The sequence below is a fragment of the Colossoma macropomum genome, unplaced genomic scaffold, assembly GCF_904425465.1.
Source record: "Colossoma macropomum unplaced genomic scaffold, Colossoma_macropomum, whole genome shotgun sequence".
Classification (NCBI taxonomy): Eukaryota; Metazoa; Chordata; class Actinopteri; order Characiformes; family Serrasalmidae; genus Colossoma; species Colossoma macropomum.
This window is the reverse complement of record NW_023494792.1, coordinates 63,255,711-63,277,923: the sequence shown is the minus strand read 5'-3', so window position 1 is coordinate 63,277,923 and position 22,213 is coordinate 63,255,711. Positions and strand designations below refer to the sequence as shown.

General features: G+C 40.7%; 1 protein-coding gene across 2 annotated transcripts in view; it reads right to left on the bottom strand.

Moving 5' to 3' along the window:
- Window positions 1-66: 66 nt before the first annotated feature.
- pik3cg (phosphatidylinositol-4,5-bisphosphate 3-kinase, catalytic subunit gamma) overlaps window positions 67-22,213 on the bottom strand; it is a 23,154-nt gene continuing 1,007 nt past the window's right edge. For both annotated transcript variants that reach the window (XM_036577783.1, XM_036577782.1), the window contains 10 exons: window positions 18,180-20,185; window positions 13,004-13,069; window positions 11,124-11,349; window positions 10,941-11,044; window positions 8,477-8,623; window positions 7,019-7,109; window positions 5,623-5,753; window positions 5,219-5,330; window positions 855-1,012; window positions 67-761 (listed from right to left, as the gene is read on the bottom strand). In XM_036577783.1, coding sequence (XP_036433676.1) covers window positions 480-761; window positions 855-1,012; window positions 5,219-5,330; window positions 5,623-5,753; window positions 7,019-7,109; window positions 8,477-8,623; window positions 10,941-11,044; window positions 11,124-11,349; window positions 13,004-13,069; window positions 18,180-20,177 — 3,315 coding nt within the window. In that variant the 5' untranslated portion in view covers window positions 20,178-20,185 and the 3' untranslated portion in view covers window positions 67-479. The remainder of the gene's footprint in view (window positions 762-854; window positions 1,013-5,218; window positions 5,331-5,622; window positions 5,754-7,018; window positions 7,110-8,476; window positions 8,624-10,940; window positions 11,045-11,123; window positions 11,350-13,003; window positions 13,070-18,179; window positions 20,186-22,213) is intronic.

Here is a 22,213-nt window from a genome sequence, read left to right as displayed (position 1 = left end):
TCAAGACTCAACTTGGACTCAAACTCCAGTGACTTGAGACGTGACTCAGGTTCCAACTCCAGAATATGAGACTTGGGTTTCAAGTCTGATTCCAGCCTGAAGTCTCTGGGACTTGACTCGGACCCAAACCCCAGTGACTCAAGTCTTGACTTGGACTTGAACCCCAGAGTTTCAAGACTCAGGGTCCTAGAGTTAGAGTTCGATTCCAGGCTGAAGTCTCTGGAATTTGAAACTCAAAACTTCAAAAACTCAAAATTGGATTCGAACCCCAGAGACTTGAGATAATCGGATTTGACTCGTGTCCAAGTGACTCGAGACTAAACGCAGACTTGAACCCCAGTGACTCAATTCGGACTCGCCTTAATATTTTGGCATACTGCCCACCCCAAACCCTGACCTGTTTTAAAAATGAAATTGGCTGATAAAATACTCTTAAAAAAGACTTGGCTGGTTCATGGTGTCTCTTTGCCATGGCCAGGTCAGGCTGACCGCTTCTCTACTCCTTGCTTAATGCCAAGCACCAAGTGCAGGAACCAGTTGAACTGCACCGTCCAGCCTTTGTCCCGACAGATCTCGATCTGATCCAGAAAGTGTCTCTGAGCCTCATCTTCTGTGCAGCCCACAGTCAGAGCCTCTCGGATGTACTCGATGTCCTCCTTGCTGGTCAGCTGGGGCATGCCAGTCATCAGCATCATGGAGAACAAGATGATCAGCAGGTTGGTGTGGTGCCGCAGGGCCAGGTAGGCCTTCACGCAAACGTCCTGCATTGAAGAGAAAAGCAAAACGTTTACAGAACACAGAGGAAAACGAATACGGTCTAACTGAACGATGTCTAGAACAGTGAGCTTCTGCACCTGAAACTTCAGGAAATTCGGGCTGCTCTTCTTTCCTGTCGTTCCCATCACGTAGAGAAAATCAGGGGTCAAAACGAAGGGCACCCGTTCCTTGCTTATGCCCAGAAAGCTCTTGTAGTTTCCGAGGATGTGTCCGAAGTCAATGTGGAAAAGGTTTCCTAAGTGCAGATTCAACACCTCAAAAATTGTGCAACTAACTAGATTTAAATGAGCAAATAACAGGAAAATGTTCACGAGGACTTTTTGCTATCTGTCAAAAACACACATTGATACATGCTGCTGGCTTGTTGCAGGTTTGTAAGGTCGGCGTGAGCCTGAAACTCATTCTAGCATGGCAGCTCATGAGTGAAAACTGCTGGTGGTTGATGTTCTTTTCCATAAAATGAAGCAAAAAATAGTTTTAACCAAATAAGTCGTCGCAGGCTGTTGTTCTAGAGCTTTAGAGATGATTGTACAGCTCTGGATGCAGGCTGTTGTTCTAGAGCTTTAGAGAAGATTGTACAGCTCTGGATGCAGGCTGTTGTTCTAGAGCTTTAGAGATGATTGTACAGCTCTGGATGTGAGCTGTTGTTCTAGAGCTTTAGAGATGATTGTACAGCTCTGGATGCGAGCTGTTGTTCTAGAGCTTTAGAGATGATTGTACAGCTCTGGATGCGAGCTGTTGTTCTAGAGCTTTAGAGATGACTGTACAGCTCTGGATGTGAGCTCTTCTAGATCCTGAGATTTCAAAGTACTTCTCATACACTGTTCTGTGTTGGTGTTTATTGTCTGTCACCGCATCATTTTTATTGATATCAATTTTAAAAGATGCATTTTTGATGGATACCAAAATGTCCTTGTGAGCGCCCCCTAACAGCGGCATCAGTTTTAATCGAGTCAGAATCACTGATGGTTCATCCTAGTGAATCATCAACAATTACGCTCCTAATTTGCTGCATTATCATAAAGATGCTATACTGCTCAGGCTGCAATTACAGGGTTTAGAAAGAAAGAAAAATAAAGCCGTGATGAAGCAGGAAACCTGAGGAAACTGTCTGCTTCAGTTAAAAAAGAGCAGTGGCTCTACTTCTGTAGTGAGAAGAAACAAGTATTCACCTCTGTTTTTGTTCTTTAATATACTGTCAGTGTATAAATGCACTTTAAACTTAAACACACAGACTTTGTACTTGTAAACATGAATCAGTAAAGTATGTATTAGGGGTGCAACGATTCTCCAAATTCACAGTTCAGTTCAGACCTCGATTTTTTTGTTTCTTTCTTTTTGTAGGGGGAGGGGTGGGGTTTATAAGAAAAACAGGGAGATTTTATTACATCACCCACAAGTTGGAACACTAAAGAACATGGTGTACAGCTCGCCCTTACTTTACATAGACTCATTTACATGTCATTGTGTTAACTGTGCAGTGAAGAACAGGCTGCACCGGCAGCGGGTCGGGGGGGGGGCGGGACTGGAGACTGTGCACGTCTGTACTGCGGTTTCAGTCTCGGTTTCAGAATCATTAGACCCCTAATATATATGCACAAACAAAGACATGATTAAAACAGTGCTGGCCATTACAGCTTCGAGACGTCTACAGTAAGAAGTACTTCGCTTTTTTGCAGCGTTGGGTTCAGTTTTGGCTCATTCCTCTCAGAAACCGTCTTCAGCTCCCCAAAGATTAAAGGGTCCTTCTGATGGACTCGCAATTTCAAAATCCTCCATAAATTTTTAGTGGAATTGAAGTCAGATTAGCTAGTCCATGAAGCACCTTCGCCTTCTTTGTAGAAACCAGTCGTGAGTTATTCTGGCTGCATGTCTGGAGTTGCTGTCTTGCTGAAACTTCGATTTTCTCCCCAGATTCTTTTTTGTTTGTTTGTTTTTGGCATGTTTTCCCAGTTTTCTTCCCAATTCCACCCACCAGCATAATACACTCTTAAAACAGGTGGTTCTTCGAGCGTTCTTCAGTAAAGACAATGGTTCTATATAAAACCACAAACACTCAAAGAACTCTTTGCATGATTAATCAGTTCTTTGCATGGTGATACGGTTCTTCAGACTGAATGTGAGCCCTTTTTGAAAATGTTCTATATAGAACCATCTACAGCCTGTTCTCTATTAACCTGAAGAACCCTGTCATGATGCGAAGAACGCTTTGATCTTGCAAAGGGTTTTTCTGAGTGTTCACGGTTCTATACAAAACCATTTTCTTTACCAAAGAACCCATCTTTTTTAAGAGTGTAGAGGTGAAATGGTTCATCAGATTGATGGACAATGTGCTGTATATGGTTCTATATAGCACCAAAAAGCGTTCTTCTATTGATGTCAAGCTTGTAACAGCAGAAGAATCCTTTTGGGTGCTATATAGAACCATATACAACACACTGTCCATCAAACTGAGGAACCATTTCACCACTAAGCATGCAAATGGTTCTTCACGTGTCCATGGTTCTACATAAACGGTATATGGTTCTTGGTGGAGAGCACTAACTGCCAGTTTAGTTACGTCAGCTTACAGACGCATCCTGCTGGGTGATGGGGGGAGCGAGAGAACCGTCCTACCTGCCCAGAGAGAGAATGAGGCCAGTTGTGGTTTCTGGGACTCTCGGCCGCAGACGGCTGATCTGACGTTTAGAGGCTCAGGTGCCAATCAGGAGGCGCAGGATTCAGTTTCTTGGCTGAAGAGATTAAATTCTCCTCTAATTTCTCCCTCCGTTCATGTTTCCTTTGATGGCGTTTGATGCTCCAGTAAGAGAAGCAGCTCCGTATCATGATGCTCCCACCTTCGCACTTCACTGTGGGAGTTCTTGGGGTCAAACGCTTCTCCTTTCTCTAAACACATCGAGCTGAATTACGGCCAAAGAGTTCTGTTTTTGTTGTGTCTGATCAGAGAACATTGTTCCAGAAGGGTTCTGACTGTCTAAACACTCGGGTGCACATTTTAGACGCTTCATTGCTTCTTTTTTGGGTGGGGTGTAGGAGCCTGCGGTGCAGCTCAGTGCTCATTGTTTTCTGTGTAATTGTTGTTCTGCTGCGTTCAGCTAGTTTTTCTTTTTCTGCAGCTTTAAACGTATACGCACTGATATATATGGAATGAACTTTAATATATATACAATGAACTTTGATATATATTGAAAGGACATTGATATGTATGGTGTGAATGCATATATTCAATAAACTTTCAAATATCGCTGTTGTCGGAAGAAAACATTGTATCTCCAAAATGGTAACTTTACAGGAGAAGGAAAAAACATACTTTACTTTTAATGTAAGTCAATGGAACCAGACTTTTTTCCAATCATTTTGGGTCGTTTCTCTTGGTCCATTCATCATGAAATTTACACACAACGTAAAGCGCAACATGCATTTTTAAATTACATCACAAACTGAAAAATGACAAAAATGGAGATACGAGGTTTTCTGATGTGAAAATCTGATATACAGCGCTCATTATATGGACTGATATAGACTGAACATTGGGATTAACACAATCAATTACTAATTATTTATTAATTGAATGTTTATATATGTATAAATTACTATCTGTGGTTTCACACCTTTTACAGCCTCTCTAAAGACATTCTATCTAAGAGATCACTGGCTATACACACTGGCCACTTTATCAGAAACCCCTCCCTTTAAGCTCCACCTTTGTTGAACGATGCACAGTTTAAACTCCCAACCCAGCAGTGACAAAGACACGAGAAAACCTAAGCAACACATCAGTGTACTTTCTAGAAACTGTATATCAACATCAATAAATATATATATATATATATATATATATAATACATATATATATATATATATATATATATACACACACACACTTTTAATTTATATCAAAGTTCATTCACTCTAAACTTTGAACATTGTCATATATTATATTATATTATATATTATTGAATATTTTGAAAATGGAATGAACACTGTTCAAGTATACGGAATAAACATTTTATAAATGGTAGTGTTCCTTAGTGTTTATCCCAATGTTCCATCCATGTATATATATTAACGTTGATTCGGTATATCAAAGTTCATTTTATATATATCAATGTGTAAATATAAATATATATACATAAACTCAAAGACTGAAGATGGTTTTGAGAAGAACGAGCCAAACTGATCCACACTGCTGCCACACGTTAATTACTTCTTACTGCAGATGTCTCTAAGTTGTAACTGCCAACAAAGGTTTTGCAACAAAGTATTAATATTAATAATATGTGTGCTTTTGAACATTTCTTTGTTTATGCTTATAAATACATCCTTTTTTGGTCCCCGTTTGTAAGAACAAAGCCAAAAGAAAAACAAAGGTGTGTGAATACTTGTTTCATGTTTGAAGGGGAGTTTTCTAGTAAACACACCAGAACACGTGCTGCATTACCAGATTCTGTGATCATGATGTTGTCGTTGTGGCGGTCACCGATCCCCAGGACGTATGTAGCCACACAGTAGCCTCCACAGGAGTACACAAAGCGCTCCACTGCCTGCTGATACTGTGGGGGGGGGACGGGAGGGGGGGGCAGAATCACAATGCCTTTTTTCATTACACATATTTGCATTATGCAAACACAGTCATGCAAACTGGTGAGGCAAACACTGTCCATCTCACGTTCAGTATCACTGGTGTGTGCCGCCCATCAGCGAGCAGGTCTGATCAGACGTCTGACGGTTCTAAAACCGAACGCTGCAGCTCAGACACAGACGCTGCTGAACCAGGAAGTGCGCCTGCAGGCGTTTCCTCCCCCCCTACGCAACACGCAACATCCTCCAACGGAAATAACATACCTTGTCCTCATTTACGCACTTGTCTCGCAGCCACTGGTTCAGGATCTCGTCTTTAAAAGCGCCAGTGTTCCCCACAGTGCTCTGCTGGATGTTAGCAATGGTGGTGGCATCCTTCACTATCTCAATCATCCCTAATAGGGAGGATCAAACATTCATTTGGCTCGTTATACAGAGATTATCACTGTAAAAACCCTTAGGAGTGACGCGGAAATCAGTTCATCAGTGTTGACGTACAAAAATCGGGTCTGATTACATTCTTTGTTGATTGAAAATAAGTTCCTCTACAGAGCACTTTTGGCATTTTGATGCACAATTTCTATTTATTTGCTGCATTTAACATAGTGGGGGTAAAAAAGTCCAATAAAAAGTGTGCCATAACTTTTACACAGGCCAGAATTTAGTTTTACGGGTCATTCTACAGAAATGTCCGCTTTGTTATCTCTCCATAGGAGTCACTGGTGTTACTGATCCTCACTGGTGTTCCACATAATAAAGGAACACCAGAGACATTTTTAATGAAACATGCATTTCACCAAACGGCTGCTACAGAGCATCAAACCACATGTCAGTCATGGAAAATCCACTAAAATATGGAATTTAATCCATTTGTATTCTATTTTTTCACAGTTACCTCAGAATAAAGTCGGTCACACCAGTGACTTCAGCTAAAAGCTTCATATGAAACTATGAGCTAAATGAGAAAATATCTGATAACTGAGAGACACAGTGGACTCACCATGAGCTTTTCTTCATAGATCCTCAGAAAACAGGTAAAAGGAAGTCGAGTGATGTCATCAGTGTGACTTTTATTTCAAAATAAGAGATTTTTTGTTACGCAGTAACACCAGTGACACGACTCCTGGGGAACTTTCATTATATATTTTATATTTATTTGGCATTTGTTTTCTTTGTCATTTAATTTATATATTCCATAGTCATGTATAGATTATTGTAGTTAAAATTGCAGAAAAAAAAACATTTTTTTTACCTCAAAATATGGCCTCAGCCTTCACACATGACTGTGGGGACAAGCTCTTCTGTGGTGATTGGAATTCAATATGATTGATTTAAAAACTAATATTGCTGAATTGAGGCTCAAGAAGGTGTAACTGTTAAAATAACTTATTGTTTTATTTTAAAATATAAATAAATTGTAACCCTAACATGTTTTTTAAGTGTAATATATCTGTAAAAGCTAGGGACACAAAAATGGACGTTTCTGTAGAATGACTCATTTATGTATTTTTCCCCAATATGTTAAATTCAGCAACTAAAAATTAATTGTGCATTTAAAAGTAGAGGATGAGTAATTAATTTCACAAAAAAACATGAAAATAAGGAAATCACAAGAAAACAGGTCCAGTAACGGAATGACACTTTTGCACACGACTCTTACCAATTTTGTTTCCGGTGGAAATGCAACCGTAAGGCAATAAGGACAGATCTAACGACTCCGTCTCCCAAATAGACTCCATAATTAACAAAATCTGCGTTTAAAAACAGAGAATGTTAACATGAGAGCAAGAAGATTTCAAAGCAAAGTTAGAATTAGTGGTCAAAACGGAGCAAAATACACATTATATCTCCTAACAACAGCAACAGTGTGTAAACCAGGGCTGAATGATTTAGAGAAAATATCTAACTGCGATTTTCTGATTAATGTTACGACAATAATGTAAATTGTGATTATTTTCTATAAATGAAGGTTATAGGTTACTCAATAAGGTCCAGTTAGAGAAAATGTCCTCAAGCAAAGGTCCAGAACATCATAATGTCTAACTTGTATTATGATTCAGTGCCATATACTGTTTACTGAAGTAGCCTAGTAGGTATATCAACATCTTACACAGTGAACGAATGAATATCAAATCAAATAAAGTCCAGTTCAGTCATATTTCAACAACATTTATCGTCAGTTTCCTCTTTTTAGACCACAACATGTAAAATAACCCTCTGACTCACTTTCTTCTCCGACTGCTGTGTCTCGCCTCGTCCCTCCCCTGTGTGTGCGTCACTCACTCGAGTCTCAGCGCTCATTGTAATGCACAGATCTGATTGGCTGAGTAGCGTCACGTGTGATATTTACAATGCATGTGATTGGTCTGAGAGTCTCCCGGGCCGCTAAAGCTACCGTAAAGGCTAGAAAAGCTACACTGATTAAAACAGGACCACCCCATCAAAATTAAATAATTCTCCATAGTTTATTGGTTATAGGTCCAGGTCCGCATAGGACAGCGTTGGGATCCAGACTCAGACCGCGGCCCGCCTATTAGTGACCTCTGGTCTCCAGGCTAGAAGCTCTGTGTTATCAGGTTAAATTTCTGCACTTACACTTAAGACGACGGTTTTGATAATGCAGATCATAATTAAAGCAATTGCAGCTCTTGTGATTTAAAAAATTGCACTGTGTTAAACTGCAATTTTGATATAAAAACAATCTTTCATGTCTACACTCTTAAAACTGATGGTTCTTCAAGGGTTCTTTAGTAAAGAAAATGGTTTCATATAGAACCATGAAGAACCATCATTTTGATGATATCCACCATGTGATCAGAAAAGCATACTGTGATGTAATGTATCACAATAAGGATCTATATCGTCATATTGCCCAGCCCTCATCAGGGTGTAGCTTTCTAATGAATTATTGCCAAAAGGGTTCTTTGGAGTCACAGAAGAAGCACTTTTGGTTCCCTAAAGAACCCTTCTTAAACAGCTCAGGTGAAAGGGCGATTAAGGAACAAAAACTAGCTCTTCTGTTTTGTCTTCTATGGCAGAACCCTCGAAGAACCATCTTTTTTGTGTAGTGTGAGAACACAAGGTGTATAGAGCTCTCCTTTCTCATGAACACTGTCACCTGCAGTATTAACATGTCCTGGCGGAGGTCGTCTCCGTCCTTGAAGATCACCCCGATGGTGTCGCTGGATAAAGTGGTGGGGTCGGCTCGCTTAAACTGCAGCCACAGCGGTTTCTTCTTGGATGCCATCACTTTACACTGTTCAATCTAGAAACATAAACAGTTTCACCGAAGGGAAACAAACGCCGGCGTGTGCTGGTATCGTCCACTTCTCTGGCCTGAGTTACACTTAAAACATCTGAGTTGTTCTTTTTACTAAAAATGATCATAATTAATTTTTACATTTCTCAAAACCTCTCTAAACTGCTGTAGACTGAATGGGTGGAGCTAAACTGCTGTAGACTGAATGGGTGGAGCTAAACTGCTGTAGACTGAATGGGTGGAGCTAAACTGCTGTAGCTGAATGGTGGAGCTAAACTGCTGTAGCTGAATGGTGGAGCTAAACTGCTGTAGACTGAATGGGTGGAGCTAAACTGCTGTAGACTGAATGGGTGGAGCTAAACTGCTGTAGCTGAATGGTGGAGCTAAACTGCTGTAGCTGAATGGTGGAGCTAAACTGCTGTAGCTGAATGGTGGAGCTAAACTGCTGTAGCTGAATGGTGGGGCTAAACTGCTGTAGCTGAATGGTGGGGCTAAACTGCTGTAGACTGAATGGTGGGGCTAAACTGCTGTAGACTGAATGGTGGGGCTAAACTGCTGTAGACTGAATGGTGGGGCTAAACTGCTGTAACTGAATGGTGGGGCTAAACTGCTGTAGACTGAATGGGGGGGCTAAACTGCTGTAGCTGAATGGTGGGGCTAAACTGCTGTAACTGAATGGTGGGGCTAAACTGCTGTAGACTGAATGGGTGGAGCTAAACTGCTGTAGACTGAATGGTGGAGCTAAACTGCTGTAGACTGAATGGTGGAGCTAAACTGCTGTAGCTGAATGGTGGAGCTAAACTGCTGTAGACTGAATGGTGGGGCTAAACTGCTGTAGCTGAATGGTGGAGCTAAACTGCTGTAGACTGAATGGTGGAGCTAAACTGCTGTAGACTGAATGGTGGAGCTAAACTGCTGTAGACTGAATGGTGGAGCTAAACTGCTGTAGCTGAATGGTGGAGCTAAACTGCTGTAGACTGAATGGTGGAGCTAAACTGCTGTAGACTGAATGGTGGAGCTAAACTGCTGTAGCTGAATGGTGGAGCTAAACTGCTGTAGCTGAATGGTGGGGCTAAACTGCTGTAGACTGAATGGTGGAGCTAAACTGCTGTAGCTGAATGGGCGGGGCTAAACTGCTGTAGACTGAATGGTGGAGCTAAACTGCTGTAGCTGAATGGGTGGAGCTAAACTGCTGTAGGCAGAATGGGTGGGGCTAAACTGCTGTAGGCTGAATGGGTGGAGCTAAACTGCTGTAGGCTGAATGGGTGGGGCTAAACTGCTGTAAGCTGAATGGTGGAGCTAAACTGCTGTAGCTGAATGGTGGGGCTAAACTGCTGTAGCTGAATGGTGGGGCTAAACTGCTGTAGACTGAATGGTGGAGCTAAACTGCTGTAGCTGAATGGGCGGGGCTAAACTGCTGTAGACTGAATGGTGGAGCTAAACTGCTGTAGCTGAATGGGTGGAGCTAAACTGCTGTAGGCTGAATGGGTGGGGCTAAACTGCTGTAGGCTGAATGGGTGGGGCTAAACTGCTATAGACTGAATGGTGGAGCTAAACTGCTGTAGCTGAATGGTGGAGCTAAACTGCTGTAGCTGAATGGTGGGGCTAAACTGCTGTAGCTGAATGGTGGAGCTAAACTGCTGTAGCTGAATGGTGGGGCTAAACTGCTGTAGACTGAATGGGTGGAGCTAAACTGCTGTAGACTGAATGGTGGAGCTAAACTGCTGTAGACTGAATGGTGGAGCTAAACTGCTGTAGACTGAATGGGTGGAGCTAAACTGCTGTAGACTGAATGGTGGAGCTAAACTGCTGTAGACTGAATGGTGGAGCTAAACTGCTGTAGACTGAATGGTGGAGCTAAACTGCTGTAGCTGAATGGGCGGGGCTAAACTGCTGTAGCTGAATGGGTGGAGCTAAACTGCTGTAGGCTGAATGGGTGGGGCTAAACTGCTGTAGGCTGAATGGGTGGGGCTAAACTGCTGTAAGCTGAATGGGTGGGGCTAAACTGCTGTAAGATGAATGGGTGGGGCTAAACTGCTGTAGGCTGAATGGGTGGGGCTAAACTGCTGTAGGCTGAATGGGTGGGGCTAAACTGCTGTAGGCTGAATGGGTGGGGCTAAACTGCTGTAGGCTGAATGGGTGGGGCTGTATGTACTGAGTTTATAACTGTGTGATATAGACCCTTTCAGTGCCAGTAAAAGAGAGGATTACCTCTTTATTTGTAAACTTATATTATCTATCACAGTATTGATCTTATATTAGGAAGGGAGGCCATCACAAGCTGTCAATAACAGCAGGACTATAAAGGCTGTGTTCTACTCACCACCAGCGCTCCTGCCCGCAGGCCCGGGTCGAACGGCACTTTAAAGCTCTCCGGCAGGCCGGACATCTGCAGAGTCTCCAGCTTCTGACGCAGCTGAAGAACAACTGCAATGTTTGCACTGGATTAGACACTCGATTCTGCTGGGATGTGATGCAATAAGAACAGATGTGGGTGTGCCGCTACCTTGCGCCGATACGTCGTATTTCTCAGCAGACACGGCCTTGATCTCACGCGTGACCTTCTGCAGCGCCTCTGTGATCTCCACCTGCTTACTGAAGTCCTGCAGCATCGCCTCTCCACAGCCGCGCAGGTAGGCCTCCAAAATAACTGCGTACCTCTGCTGATAGTGCATCGACTGAGCTATCTCGCTCCTCAGGAACCAGAACAAGAAATGGCCAATCCGCTTACTCTGAGAAGAGAGAGGAGAGCAGGACGACCGAACACATTAAAGGGCCCACAGCCTTCACTTCTCCTTTACGTTTCCTGGACTCAAATCTAGTTTGGTTGAGGGGCTCTTTGGAGAGGAGGAGTATAAACATCAAAGCAATCAGGACAACTCCACAGCTTTTTTTTAATAATTAAAAAGCCTTAATTGGTCTCATTAAACCTTTGTAAAACTCAGTCAAAAAAATCCGTGATGAAGTTTTTAAAGGTTTAATCTGACCATGCCATGACAATACAGGCTTTTTAATTGTTTTAAAAAAGAGAGTGCTTTGGTGTTTTCCTCAATTTTTTATATTTAGGTACACTGCAAAAAATTATATCTTAACAAGAGAAATCATCTTAAATGTAGTCTAAATATCTAATATTTCTCATTTTGAGGTGGTTGTGTGAATATTATAAGATTATTTAACTTATTTCTAGATATTTTTACTTGTTATAATATATAAGTAATTTTATGGAGTAAAATGATTTCACTATAGAGACAGATAATTTTGCTAGTTTCAAGCACATTTCTTAAAATAAGCAAAATTATCTGCCACTATAGTGAGATCATTTTACTAGATAAAATTACTCAAAACACAAAACAAGTCTAGAAATACGTTAATCTTAAAATAAGCTTACAGCAATCTAAACATGAAGAATATTAGATACATCGACTAGATTTAAGATCATTTCACTTGCCAAGACATCAAAAACAGCCTTAGTTCATTTTGACTTCTCTGTATCTCTTAGAATTAAACAGGCTGTTTTTGTTACTGTGCCTTTAAGACGGATATGTAAACGATCTCCGTTCTGATTGGCTACCTTCATTCACAAAGCAGTCCACAGTGAAGCACTTCTTATGACTTCAGTGTGAGTGGGAGGGGCTAAACCGCTGTTTAGACAGACGTATGTAAATGCGCTGCTTTTTATGACATCACAAAAACAATTAATGTAAAACTGGATGTGTATATAACTTTCATATATCACAAACTTAAAGATGGATCTTCAAGGGTTCTTTAGTAAAGGCAATGGTTCCATATAGAATTTAGAATTTCATGCTTAAATACTTCTTTGTATGGTGAAATAGATCTTTAGACTGATGAAGGATGTATGTAGTTCTATATAGAATCTAGCACCAAAAAGGGTTCATTTACCGTGTACAACCTTGACATCGTAATCCTTTTGGTTTATATAGAACCATATGCAACACATTCTCCATCAATCTGAACTATTTTACCATGCAGCCACATTAATGAATGCAAAGAACCATTTAAGCATGAAATGGTTCTATACAGAACTCATGGTACTAAACAGAACCACTGCCTTTACTAAAGAACCCTTAAAGAACCATCTTTTTAAGTGTGTACACTGTAAAAAATGGCTCTTAAGATCAACCTAAAAAATACTTTTTTAAACTAACATTTTAAGTTTAATTCAACTCAAAGAATTACATCGACTGAAAGAATCGTTCATGTAAAGTATTTATTTGGGATGAATAAATCTAGTTAATTTACCACATGAAGTCATTTTTTTAGGTTGATCTGACGAGACAGTTTTACATTGTACATCAAAGACGATCAAAGAAGTGAGGAAGATCTGATTTTCCTTTAATATCGCTGTGCTGAGTCTGGACTCACCCTGAGAGCGCGCTTCAGCAGGAACCTGGCGAGTGCGCTGTCATGATAGGGCTCAAACTTCACCGCCTGCAGGAGATTCAGGACCAAACATGAGACTGAACGGCCTTCAAACTTCACTAAATGTTTTACAGTTGTTTCTTTCGCAACGTTCACATTGTTTACGCTGTCAGAACAAAACCTGGTGTCTATTTATTTATTTATTTATTCATTTATCTATTTATTATTATTATTATTTTAAACTTAGACACAAGCTGGCCTTAACAATGTTTTAAATTTCATGATGAATGGAGCAGCAGACATGGTCTAAAAAAGATTGGGCCTCACTCACCAAACGTTCTAAAGAAGAAATTTCTTACTCAGTTTTGAGGAAGACTCTGACTCACCAGTGTCTCTTATGTGGGATTTGTTCTTAGGTAAGAACAGAATCTACACACTCGAGAGCACAAAGGAGAGAACAGTTCTGCGCTTTAAGAACACGACATGAATCTGATGGAGACTTTTTCTCAGAAACCTTCTCAAGAACACACTTAAGAACAATCTTAAGAAGGTATCGGAGAACAAGGCCCAGTGTTCCCTTAATTTTAAGTTAAATTTAAGTATATTTTTTCATTTGGGTGAATCGAGATTTTGCTCCAACAGCACCAGACTAAGCACGATAGGCACAGTGCAGAAGATAAACTTGGGTTTTAAAGATTAAAAATATTGCCAAGTGTTCCTTAAACTGATTTGGGAATTTGAATAGTCAACAAAGGCCTCTTTGTTTATCTCAAAGTGACAGTTTGTTCAACATTAAATATGCAAACTAGGGCAGCTGACTAGCATTTTACAGCCTTCGAATACCTGCTGGCATTTCTGAACGAGTACTTGAAAACCTGCTCTCATAAAAACTCTTAACAACAATAAGATGTACATTTCATAATTAACCATAATTTTGAGCATGTTTGTTACCGCAGTTCAAAACGTATCCAGTGGGTGGCGGCAGTGTTCAGGCTGACGCCCAGCTGCAGCAGACCACATAATCGCTGTCCAAAGAAAAATACGCATCTCCGAAATGGTAACTTTACAGAAGAGGGTAAAACACTCTTAACTTTTAGTGTAAGCTGACGTAAAGAGAACTTAATCCAAGTGATTGATTTTTATTGGTCCATTCATCATGAAATTTCCACACAATGTAAAAGCAAACCGTCGTGTTCAAATTATTCAGAAAAATAAAAACAAAAATGGAGACGTTTTTCTTTGGACAGTGATGATATGCTGCTATGATAGAATCCAGGACTGATGTGCTCATTAAAATGTGGCCATTATAAGTCAATTCTATCACTTGTATATCATTTCTGAGTCGAGTCAAGTCAAAGATTACTTATATAGCACTTTTTACAACAGGTGCAAACCAACTTCAAAGAAAAACCCGGGTCTGAGCCCCCATGAGCGTCGCCAATGGCGACAGTGGTAAGAAAAGCTCCCTAAAAGCAAGAGGAAGGAACACTGAGAGGAACCAAGACTCAAAAGTGGAAGCCATCCTCCTCTGGTCGACACTGGACAGCAAACAATAAGACAAGAGCAACATGAACAGAGATTTTACTCTTTTTAATGGTTTTAAATGTTTTAACGGTACCCAGTGGTAGCATATATATTGTGAATAATAGAGGCCCTAAAACAGAGCCTTGTGGAACACCATACTTCACTCATTTGCTTTTATTTTATTTGGCTTGTTCACTGTTTTTGTTCATCATGGAAAGCAGCAGTGAGGCTGAGCTGAGCTCAGTCATGTGATTCTCAGTCTGTCGCCAAAACGGTCGGTGGCTAGAGTGGCTAAAGGTAACCCACAACGACAATGTGCTCCTTCACCTCCTTCAGCACAGCCAAGACTCACCACAACAAACTAATGCTCTCACAATACTGAAAATTAGGACACTTCAATACGATACTTCAAAATATAATGAAATTCAAAACCATTTTTCATTACAAAGGCAGATAAAATTGAGGGCCTGTAACTTTTTTTTAGATACACATCCAAATAAACCTAAAATTTCTCTTACGACAATGAGTACTCACACCAAATGCAATAATATAAAACATGAAACACGTCAAGTGTATGTTTGTATTTAGTAGTTTAGTCGAAACTAAAGTGAGGCTCATTTTCACATGAGCATATCATTAGTGCATCATTAATAACTTGGTGTTTTAACCGTCGTATTGTGTTTTAAATGTTAATTCAGTACCGACTCAGCTTAATTTCACTACTTAGCCTCCTGATAAGCTGATTTAGGCTCTCAAAATATCCTAATTATTCTTTTAATGCTGGTAACATTTTCTGAGAAGGACATTTAGACTATTAAAATATCCTACCTGCAGTTTGAACATGAGGCTGAAGTAGGCTTGTTATCCGCCAGCTTCTTGATTGAATTTTCCCATTCCACCTTAAATGGTTCAGCAATTACATTCTGGTGCCACTATTTAAGGTAGAATCGGAAACTTTGAACAAGAAGCTGGCAAATAGAAAGGTACCTTCAGCTTCGTAGTTTTAATGCTGGTAGTATTTTTTGATAAGGAGATTTAAGCTATAAAAATATCCTACCTAGAGTTTTATGTACAAAGTTTGGTGAGATCTGATTGACTTGTGTTAGCACTTTTAGTTGGAACTGTTCTAAAGCATCATTTGCATAGTGGCGTGCTCATCTCCTTGCCTTTTCATCCTTATTTGCTTCAAAGCTAAAGTATGTCCCTACAGCACTGCTGTTGTTTTCTAGTAGTGCTCACAAAGGCTGCAAACTCACTGCAGCTGCTATTTTAGCATAAACCACAGCACTATGAAGACCTCCTCACTAATATAAATATAAACATTATAAACAGTATTGATACTGCAGGAAATGAGTATTGTACCATTTCAAAATGTTCAGTATCGATATGTTTTGAAATATCTATATTTTTGACACACTTATAAATGATGGTTCTTTTGGGGTTCTTTAGTAAAGAAAATGGTTCTATATAGAACCATGAACACTCAAAGAACCCTTTGAATGAATAAAGGGTTCTTTGCATCATGAAATCTTCAGATTGATGGAGAATGTGCTGGTGGTTCTATATAGAACCTTTTTGAGAGGGGTTCTATAAGGCTCCAAGAAGGGTTCTTCTATTGTTATGGTGTCAAGCTTGTACCAATAGAAGAACACTTTTGGTGCTATATAGAACCTTTTTCAAAAAAAGGGTTTATACAGAACCATCTACAGCACATTTCACCATGTAAAGAACCTTTTAATCATGAAAAGGATTCTTTTAGCATTCATGGTTCTATATAGAATCGTTCTCTTTACTAAAGAACTGTGGAAGAACCATCATTTTTAAATGTGTACAATAAACATGTTTGAGGCTCTGAGCTCCTGAGTTTTAGTGTCACCAGAACCTCGTAATACTCTGATAAATACTGATATACTTACGTATTTGAAATGATTCACCAAAAAATGTATATTACAGAAGCAAATCTTATATAAATTTAGGAATTATATCTTATAGCATCTTATGTCAAGTTAGGAAATCCTAAACTATTTAATCAAGGTCTAATCAACTGTTAGGTCTGTTACCAAGCAACCAACGATACGCATGGTAAACACATAATGAAAATTGTGTTAAAATTGTTAAAAGTTAGTTTGCTAGTTAGATTTTTAACAGCGAGTCGCCACTCCACAGTTTCAGATACCTTTTAGCCAGCCACGCTAACGTTACTCCTCCTAATAAACAAACAGATGTTCATGTTCCACAAGTTCCACTGTCTCATTATTTACCGCCATCATTACAAAATTTTATTAACGTATTATATTTTATGTTAGTTTTCATCAACATTAACATGTACAGGTAACGAGAGGGAACGCTGTCCGGGACGTTTTAATCACAGAGTTCAAAACAAACAACACTCTTACGAGCGAAACGACTGCAATATGAGTAATGCTAGTTATAGTGAACTTGTTTTGCTGTTATTCACAGTGTCCTAAAACTGAACTGAGTAGCTTGAGGCCTTTACACTCCGAACATGGTTTATTTTGTGCGATTTACACACCAAACATTATTTTTCAGACAGCGAAAATTCAACATTGGTTTATTCACCCTCTGTTCGATTTTTGCAAATTTTCAACAGTGACCAAAAACTCACTGACCAATCACGGTCGTCTCTGCTGTTGCCATAATGAAGCCGAGATGACGGAGCAGCTGTGTTCCAGCAAACAGAACTTTTTTACACATGCTACAAGGATCAGAATCTCCGCAGCTCAAACTGAGCTACGAACATCCAGTTAAATGTGGAAGAACTCAACGTTTCAGCTTCTGAACAAAGTGACGAAGCTTTTCACACTGCTCACTTTTCCTAAAGGGACAGTAGCCCAATGTCACTGTTTAACAAAGAGCAAAGAATCAGATCTTATTTGCACTTAAAGACATTCAGCCTTTGTTTTGTGCTTCGTCTTGTGTGGAGCTGCGTCTCCAAAATCAGCTCAGACTCAGCTGAGATCCCAGCTGTGAGTGAAAGAGCTTGTACAGTTTCAGCTCCTGAATGAGGAGAAACTCCTTCTGACGTTTCAAAAGTGGAACATCCTGCACGCTGTCATAGTTTGCCTGTTTCGTGAGGAGCAATGGACCTTTTTTGATATAGATAATATATTCTACCCATATAAATATATGCGAAAAACATCACAAAATTACAAAAAAATTATGTTGCATCCGGGTGTGTACAGTTTGATAGATTTTGAATATTTTGCCTTGTCATGTCATTTTTGCATAGAAATGGAAGGTCAAAACAGAAATTAAACACGGTTGGGGTTCATCCTAAGAAGTTAGGACAATATTTAGAAAATGTTGTCAAGTTATAATGCTTCTGAAATACTGTTTCCTTACCTAGCGTCAAGATAATACACTTACAAACTCATTCTGTAATAGCTGCTGTCCTAAATATTGTTCTAACTGAATTTGTCATGGTGACTAAACAGATAAGACTTCAGAGATAGGATGCTTCTGTAATATGGCCCCTGCTCTGTTTTAGCTAAATGTCCATGTGGAAAGCAAAGCTTATAAATGCTAAATAGAGAACCAAACACCAACATGGCGTATAATTTCTGCAGTGTCCAAATTTTTCTGGCCAGCACTTATGCAAACCCAAGGAGGACATAGGACAAGTCACAAGACCTACCTGAACCAGCTGCAAAAGGTATCGTAGGACATCGTCGTCACCAAGAGTTTCCAACTTTCTGACAGCCATAGTGCGCACATTTGCGTCAGAAAAGTGGCAATCCAACAGCTGCATGGCTAAGCCCACATCAAGAGCGCTACGGTCCCATGTGGTGCTCCTCTCCAGTAGCTGATGCGTGGCCATCACAGCTTCCTGTTTTCCCCACTTCACAGAGCCAAGGAACTTTGGGTAGGCCGTGGGATGCCGCATGCACTCCTGCCTGAAATGCCAGAGGAGCTCCTTGTCTTCGGAACTTAGCGGATGCAGAGGGTCGGTGGCCACTATCTGCTCGAACTGCTTGCGCAAGTGATTCGGCATCTCTCTTTTGCCTCTCTCGCCCTCCATTTCGGAGGCATCTCGAGGATCCCTGCTCTTAGGTAGAGCAACAGGGTAGCAATACTTGTCCAGGAGCACCGCGATGGCCATGGAACTCGTTTTGTCTGGATTGGTGGCCGAAGTAAGCTTGTCTGCGTTCACGCTGCTGTTGTCCTCACTTTTCTCTGGCATCTTCCACATGTGCAGGATGAACTCTCCCTGTCTGAGCAGGGATCTGTGGTCCACCACTAGCAGGTTAACATAGTAGAGCAGGCGGCTCTTGTTTTTGCAGTCGTGCGTGCCGCTGTCCCGGGAGGTCTGGGTTTGCCCCTTGCTACACAACACTTGAAGATTCAGCCGGGCACCTTTGGGCAAGTCCTTAATCTTGATGTTGAACTCTAGCCAAGTATTCCACAGCACCTCCTCAGTGAAGGGCTTGGGAGACGTCCTCTCCTGAGCCAGCAACTGCTGCCCATGGAAAATGCTGGCCTCCACAAACACAATCAGCTCTGAATTGCGAGGCAGAACTGGGATGTCAATGCCCAAGATTTTGACTCTGAACTTGCGGTTGCAGTCCCAGAGTGAGATGGTGAACACCTTCTCATGGTCTTTCTCATCAATGGTCAGTTGTTCATGGGTGCCAGCCACTCCGGTGCAGTCGTCCACCTGGGACCAGTCCTCCTTCTGGACCCCATCTTGTTCTGGGTTCGGAGGGGGTTCGAGCACCAAATGGATCTCTTCTCCAATTTTGAGGCATTGCCTGATCCAGTGGAAGTCTTTGATGGCATAGTTTCCGTAAATATATTCTTCTCTTCCGCAGACTCTGAGAACGAAATCGGATTCGTTGACCTCCTCTGGAATACCGAGGAGTGCCCTCTTGTTGGCGATCTTCGTGAAGAAACTCTGTAGTACCTGAACAGGTGTGTCATCTATGGATACCTTTATTGTCTGACTAGAGGTATATACATGTATCACGAGCAGGATGTAATTGTTTGTGATCTTGCTGAGCAAGTAATCAGGCAAAGATTTTGTGGTTATCCAAGGATCCATTGAGTAAAGTTTGGGGTCTCTGTCGGCCAGCTCGATTTTTCGGGGCGTAAGTAACTTCCTTCTCGTGAACTCCAGCTCATCATCATGGACATTGCTGACATCCGTGACGTCGTATCCTATAAGATGATTCAGAAACTTCTGGTACTGGACGGATTCATCGGAAGGTTGGGGCCTCGGGACCACATGAATTTTTCCAACATCCTTCTTCAGGGCTTTCCAGTAGCGAATGCAATCAAGGGTTTGGAACACCTGGTGCTTATCATAGATCTCACACCAGCTGCCCTTCTTTTGGTAGAGCAGGACGCAGTGGTCGGGCGAGTACTTCTGGTAGAATTCGGGGCACAGGTTGGTTGTGACGGCCCTCAGCCACAGCTGGGCTTTTACCTGCTCGACAGTCCAGTTCCCGACCACGTCCAGCTGCAGCGAGTCAGGGCTCTTGGTTGCCTTGTTTGTGGTTGGAAGCACAAACTCCATTGCTAAGTGATCCATTGCCACAGACGAAGCTGATGTAAAAGCTTTCATTTTTCTTCTCCTCCTCTTGTTTTCCTCTCTGTGAACTACTGGCGGTTCATCATCACTAATGTGCTGCTCCATAACCAACACTGCAACCAGACAACAATTAAAATAGTCATCAGTACACCTGAATAGTTCAACTCGCAGGTTTTAATCTTGCGCAAAACACTTCAGCACTTCAGTTCTGGACTAAAATTAAGGCTCCTTCTGTGCAAAAACATTGGATGTTGTTTAAAGCTGGGGGTGCTGAAATATTTAGCTGCAATGTGACGTCACGCTTTTTTTTCGTCTCTCTAACTAGACGAAATGTATGCAAATGTGCGTCAACCAATCAGACTGTTAATATGAGGCACTTGTGTTGCCTGGAGTCAAGCTACATGCACCCATCTAGCAGGAGATTATTAAAATAGTTTAATTTGCGCTGTGTCCCAAATGTGCACTTAATACTAATACTAACTAGCATTTGAGTATGTAGTATGTAGTATAGTCACACGTGTGAAAGTTGAGTATACTCAAAAATCCACAATGCATACTTAGAACCGGTTGATTTTTGAGTATAGTAATGATGGACACTATTGTCCCACAGTCGAACGGGAAACGGAAAGGGAGGAGCTTCTCGTGTCTGGAAAATTCTGGAAAAATGTTGGGCGGCGACGCGAGAGCAGCTGCGGTGGTAGCGGCACCAGAAATGGCGTATAAATGTAGTTCATCCCAAATTTGTAAAACATTCTGTAAAAACACAGACGTGTTACACTTACTGACGTTTCCATTTGTCAGGGTTTCTGTAGGAAATTTGTTTGTGGACGCACGTTAAGTTGTTAGCCAGCCTTCAGAGGCTAGCTTGCTATGATGTGCGTTGTCATAGCAACGGTTCGTCACTTCCTGTTAGTAAGAATGGTGTGGTATGTTAATATTTTGTGTACTAACCTGTTGAGCTCATACTATTAAGATCAGTCCGCAGTATATACCGTACGGTATTAGTGTGTAGTACACAATTGGGATGCAGCCTTGAAGTTTAGGCTGTTTTAAGGCACAGAAATAGATGTCGACTCCCGCCCGTGTTTAAGAGAGACGCCCCCAAAGATAAGCCAACAGCTGGAGAGGGACGCGATTCCCTTCATCTAAAATTCAGCTTCATTGTTATCTTGACTTGTGATCAACTAACGCAGATTTTAAAAAGAGTTCTATATAGCATTAAGAAGTGTTCTGTCGTATCCAACCCTTTTTGGTGCTACACAGAACCAATCTAAAGAACCATTTCAGCATACAAAGAACCCTCTAATCATGCAAACCATCTTTTTAATACATTACAGATTAAATGTGGTTAATATATCTAATATTTCTTGTTTTGAGAAATATTGTACGATTATTTCACTCATTTCTATACACTTTTTACTTGATTTAAGTAATTTTATCTTATGAAAGTGTCTGTTCATTGGAAGATCATTTTGCTTGTTTTAAACATTAGTTCTTGAAATCAGCAAAATTGTTAATTATTTCTCAAAACAAGAAATGATCTGTGACTTTTGCTAGATAAAATTACTTAAACAAGTAAAAATGTACAGAAACTGGTGGAATAATCTTATAATATTCTTACAACCGTCTCATAATGAGAAATATTAGATATATTAACTACATTTAAGATGTTTTCACTTTCTAAGATATCATTTTTTGCACTGCAATCCTCAAACTTAAGCTTATGTTATCCAGTTTACTGAGAAACCCTGCTTTGTGAAATGCAGCCTGTTCTTTTGTTATTGTTCTGTTATTGTTTTTTTAGCAGTTGCAGATAAATAATCCTGAAATTTAAGCATCTCTGCCACTATGTTTACGGCTGTGACGCTCTGAGCCGAAGCTCACTATTAAAAGAGTACAATTTCAAAATTTCCCCTATAACTCAGTGTGTGAGATGTAAACAGAGAGATTCAGAGTGGTTTGGTGTGAAATGGTTCAGATGTCTTTACAGTGGTGGTGATAGGAACCAGGGGTCGCCATGACTACAACACAAATATAGACATTTTATTTACTATCCAGAACCACCAGTGAACCTACACGAGTCTTCTGAGTTTATATGGAATGTTGATGATGGAAATAGTGGAAAATCTGAAATAATAAGT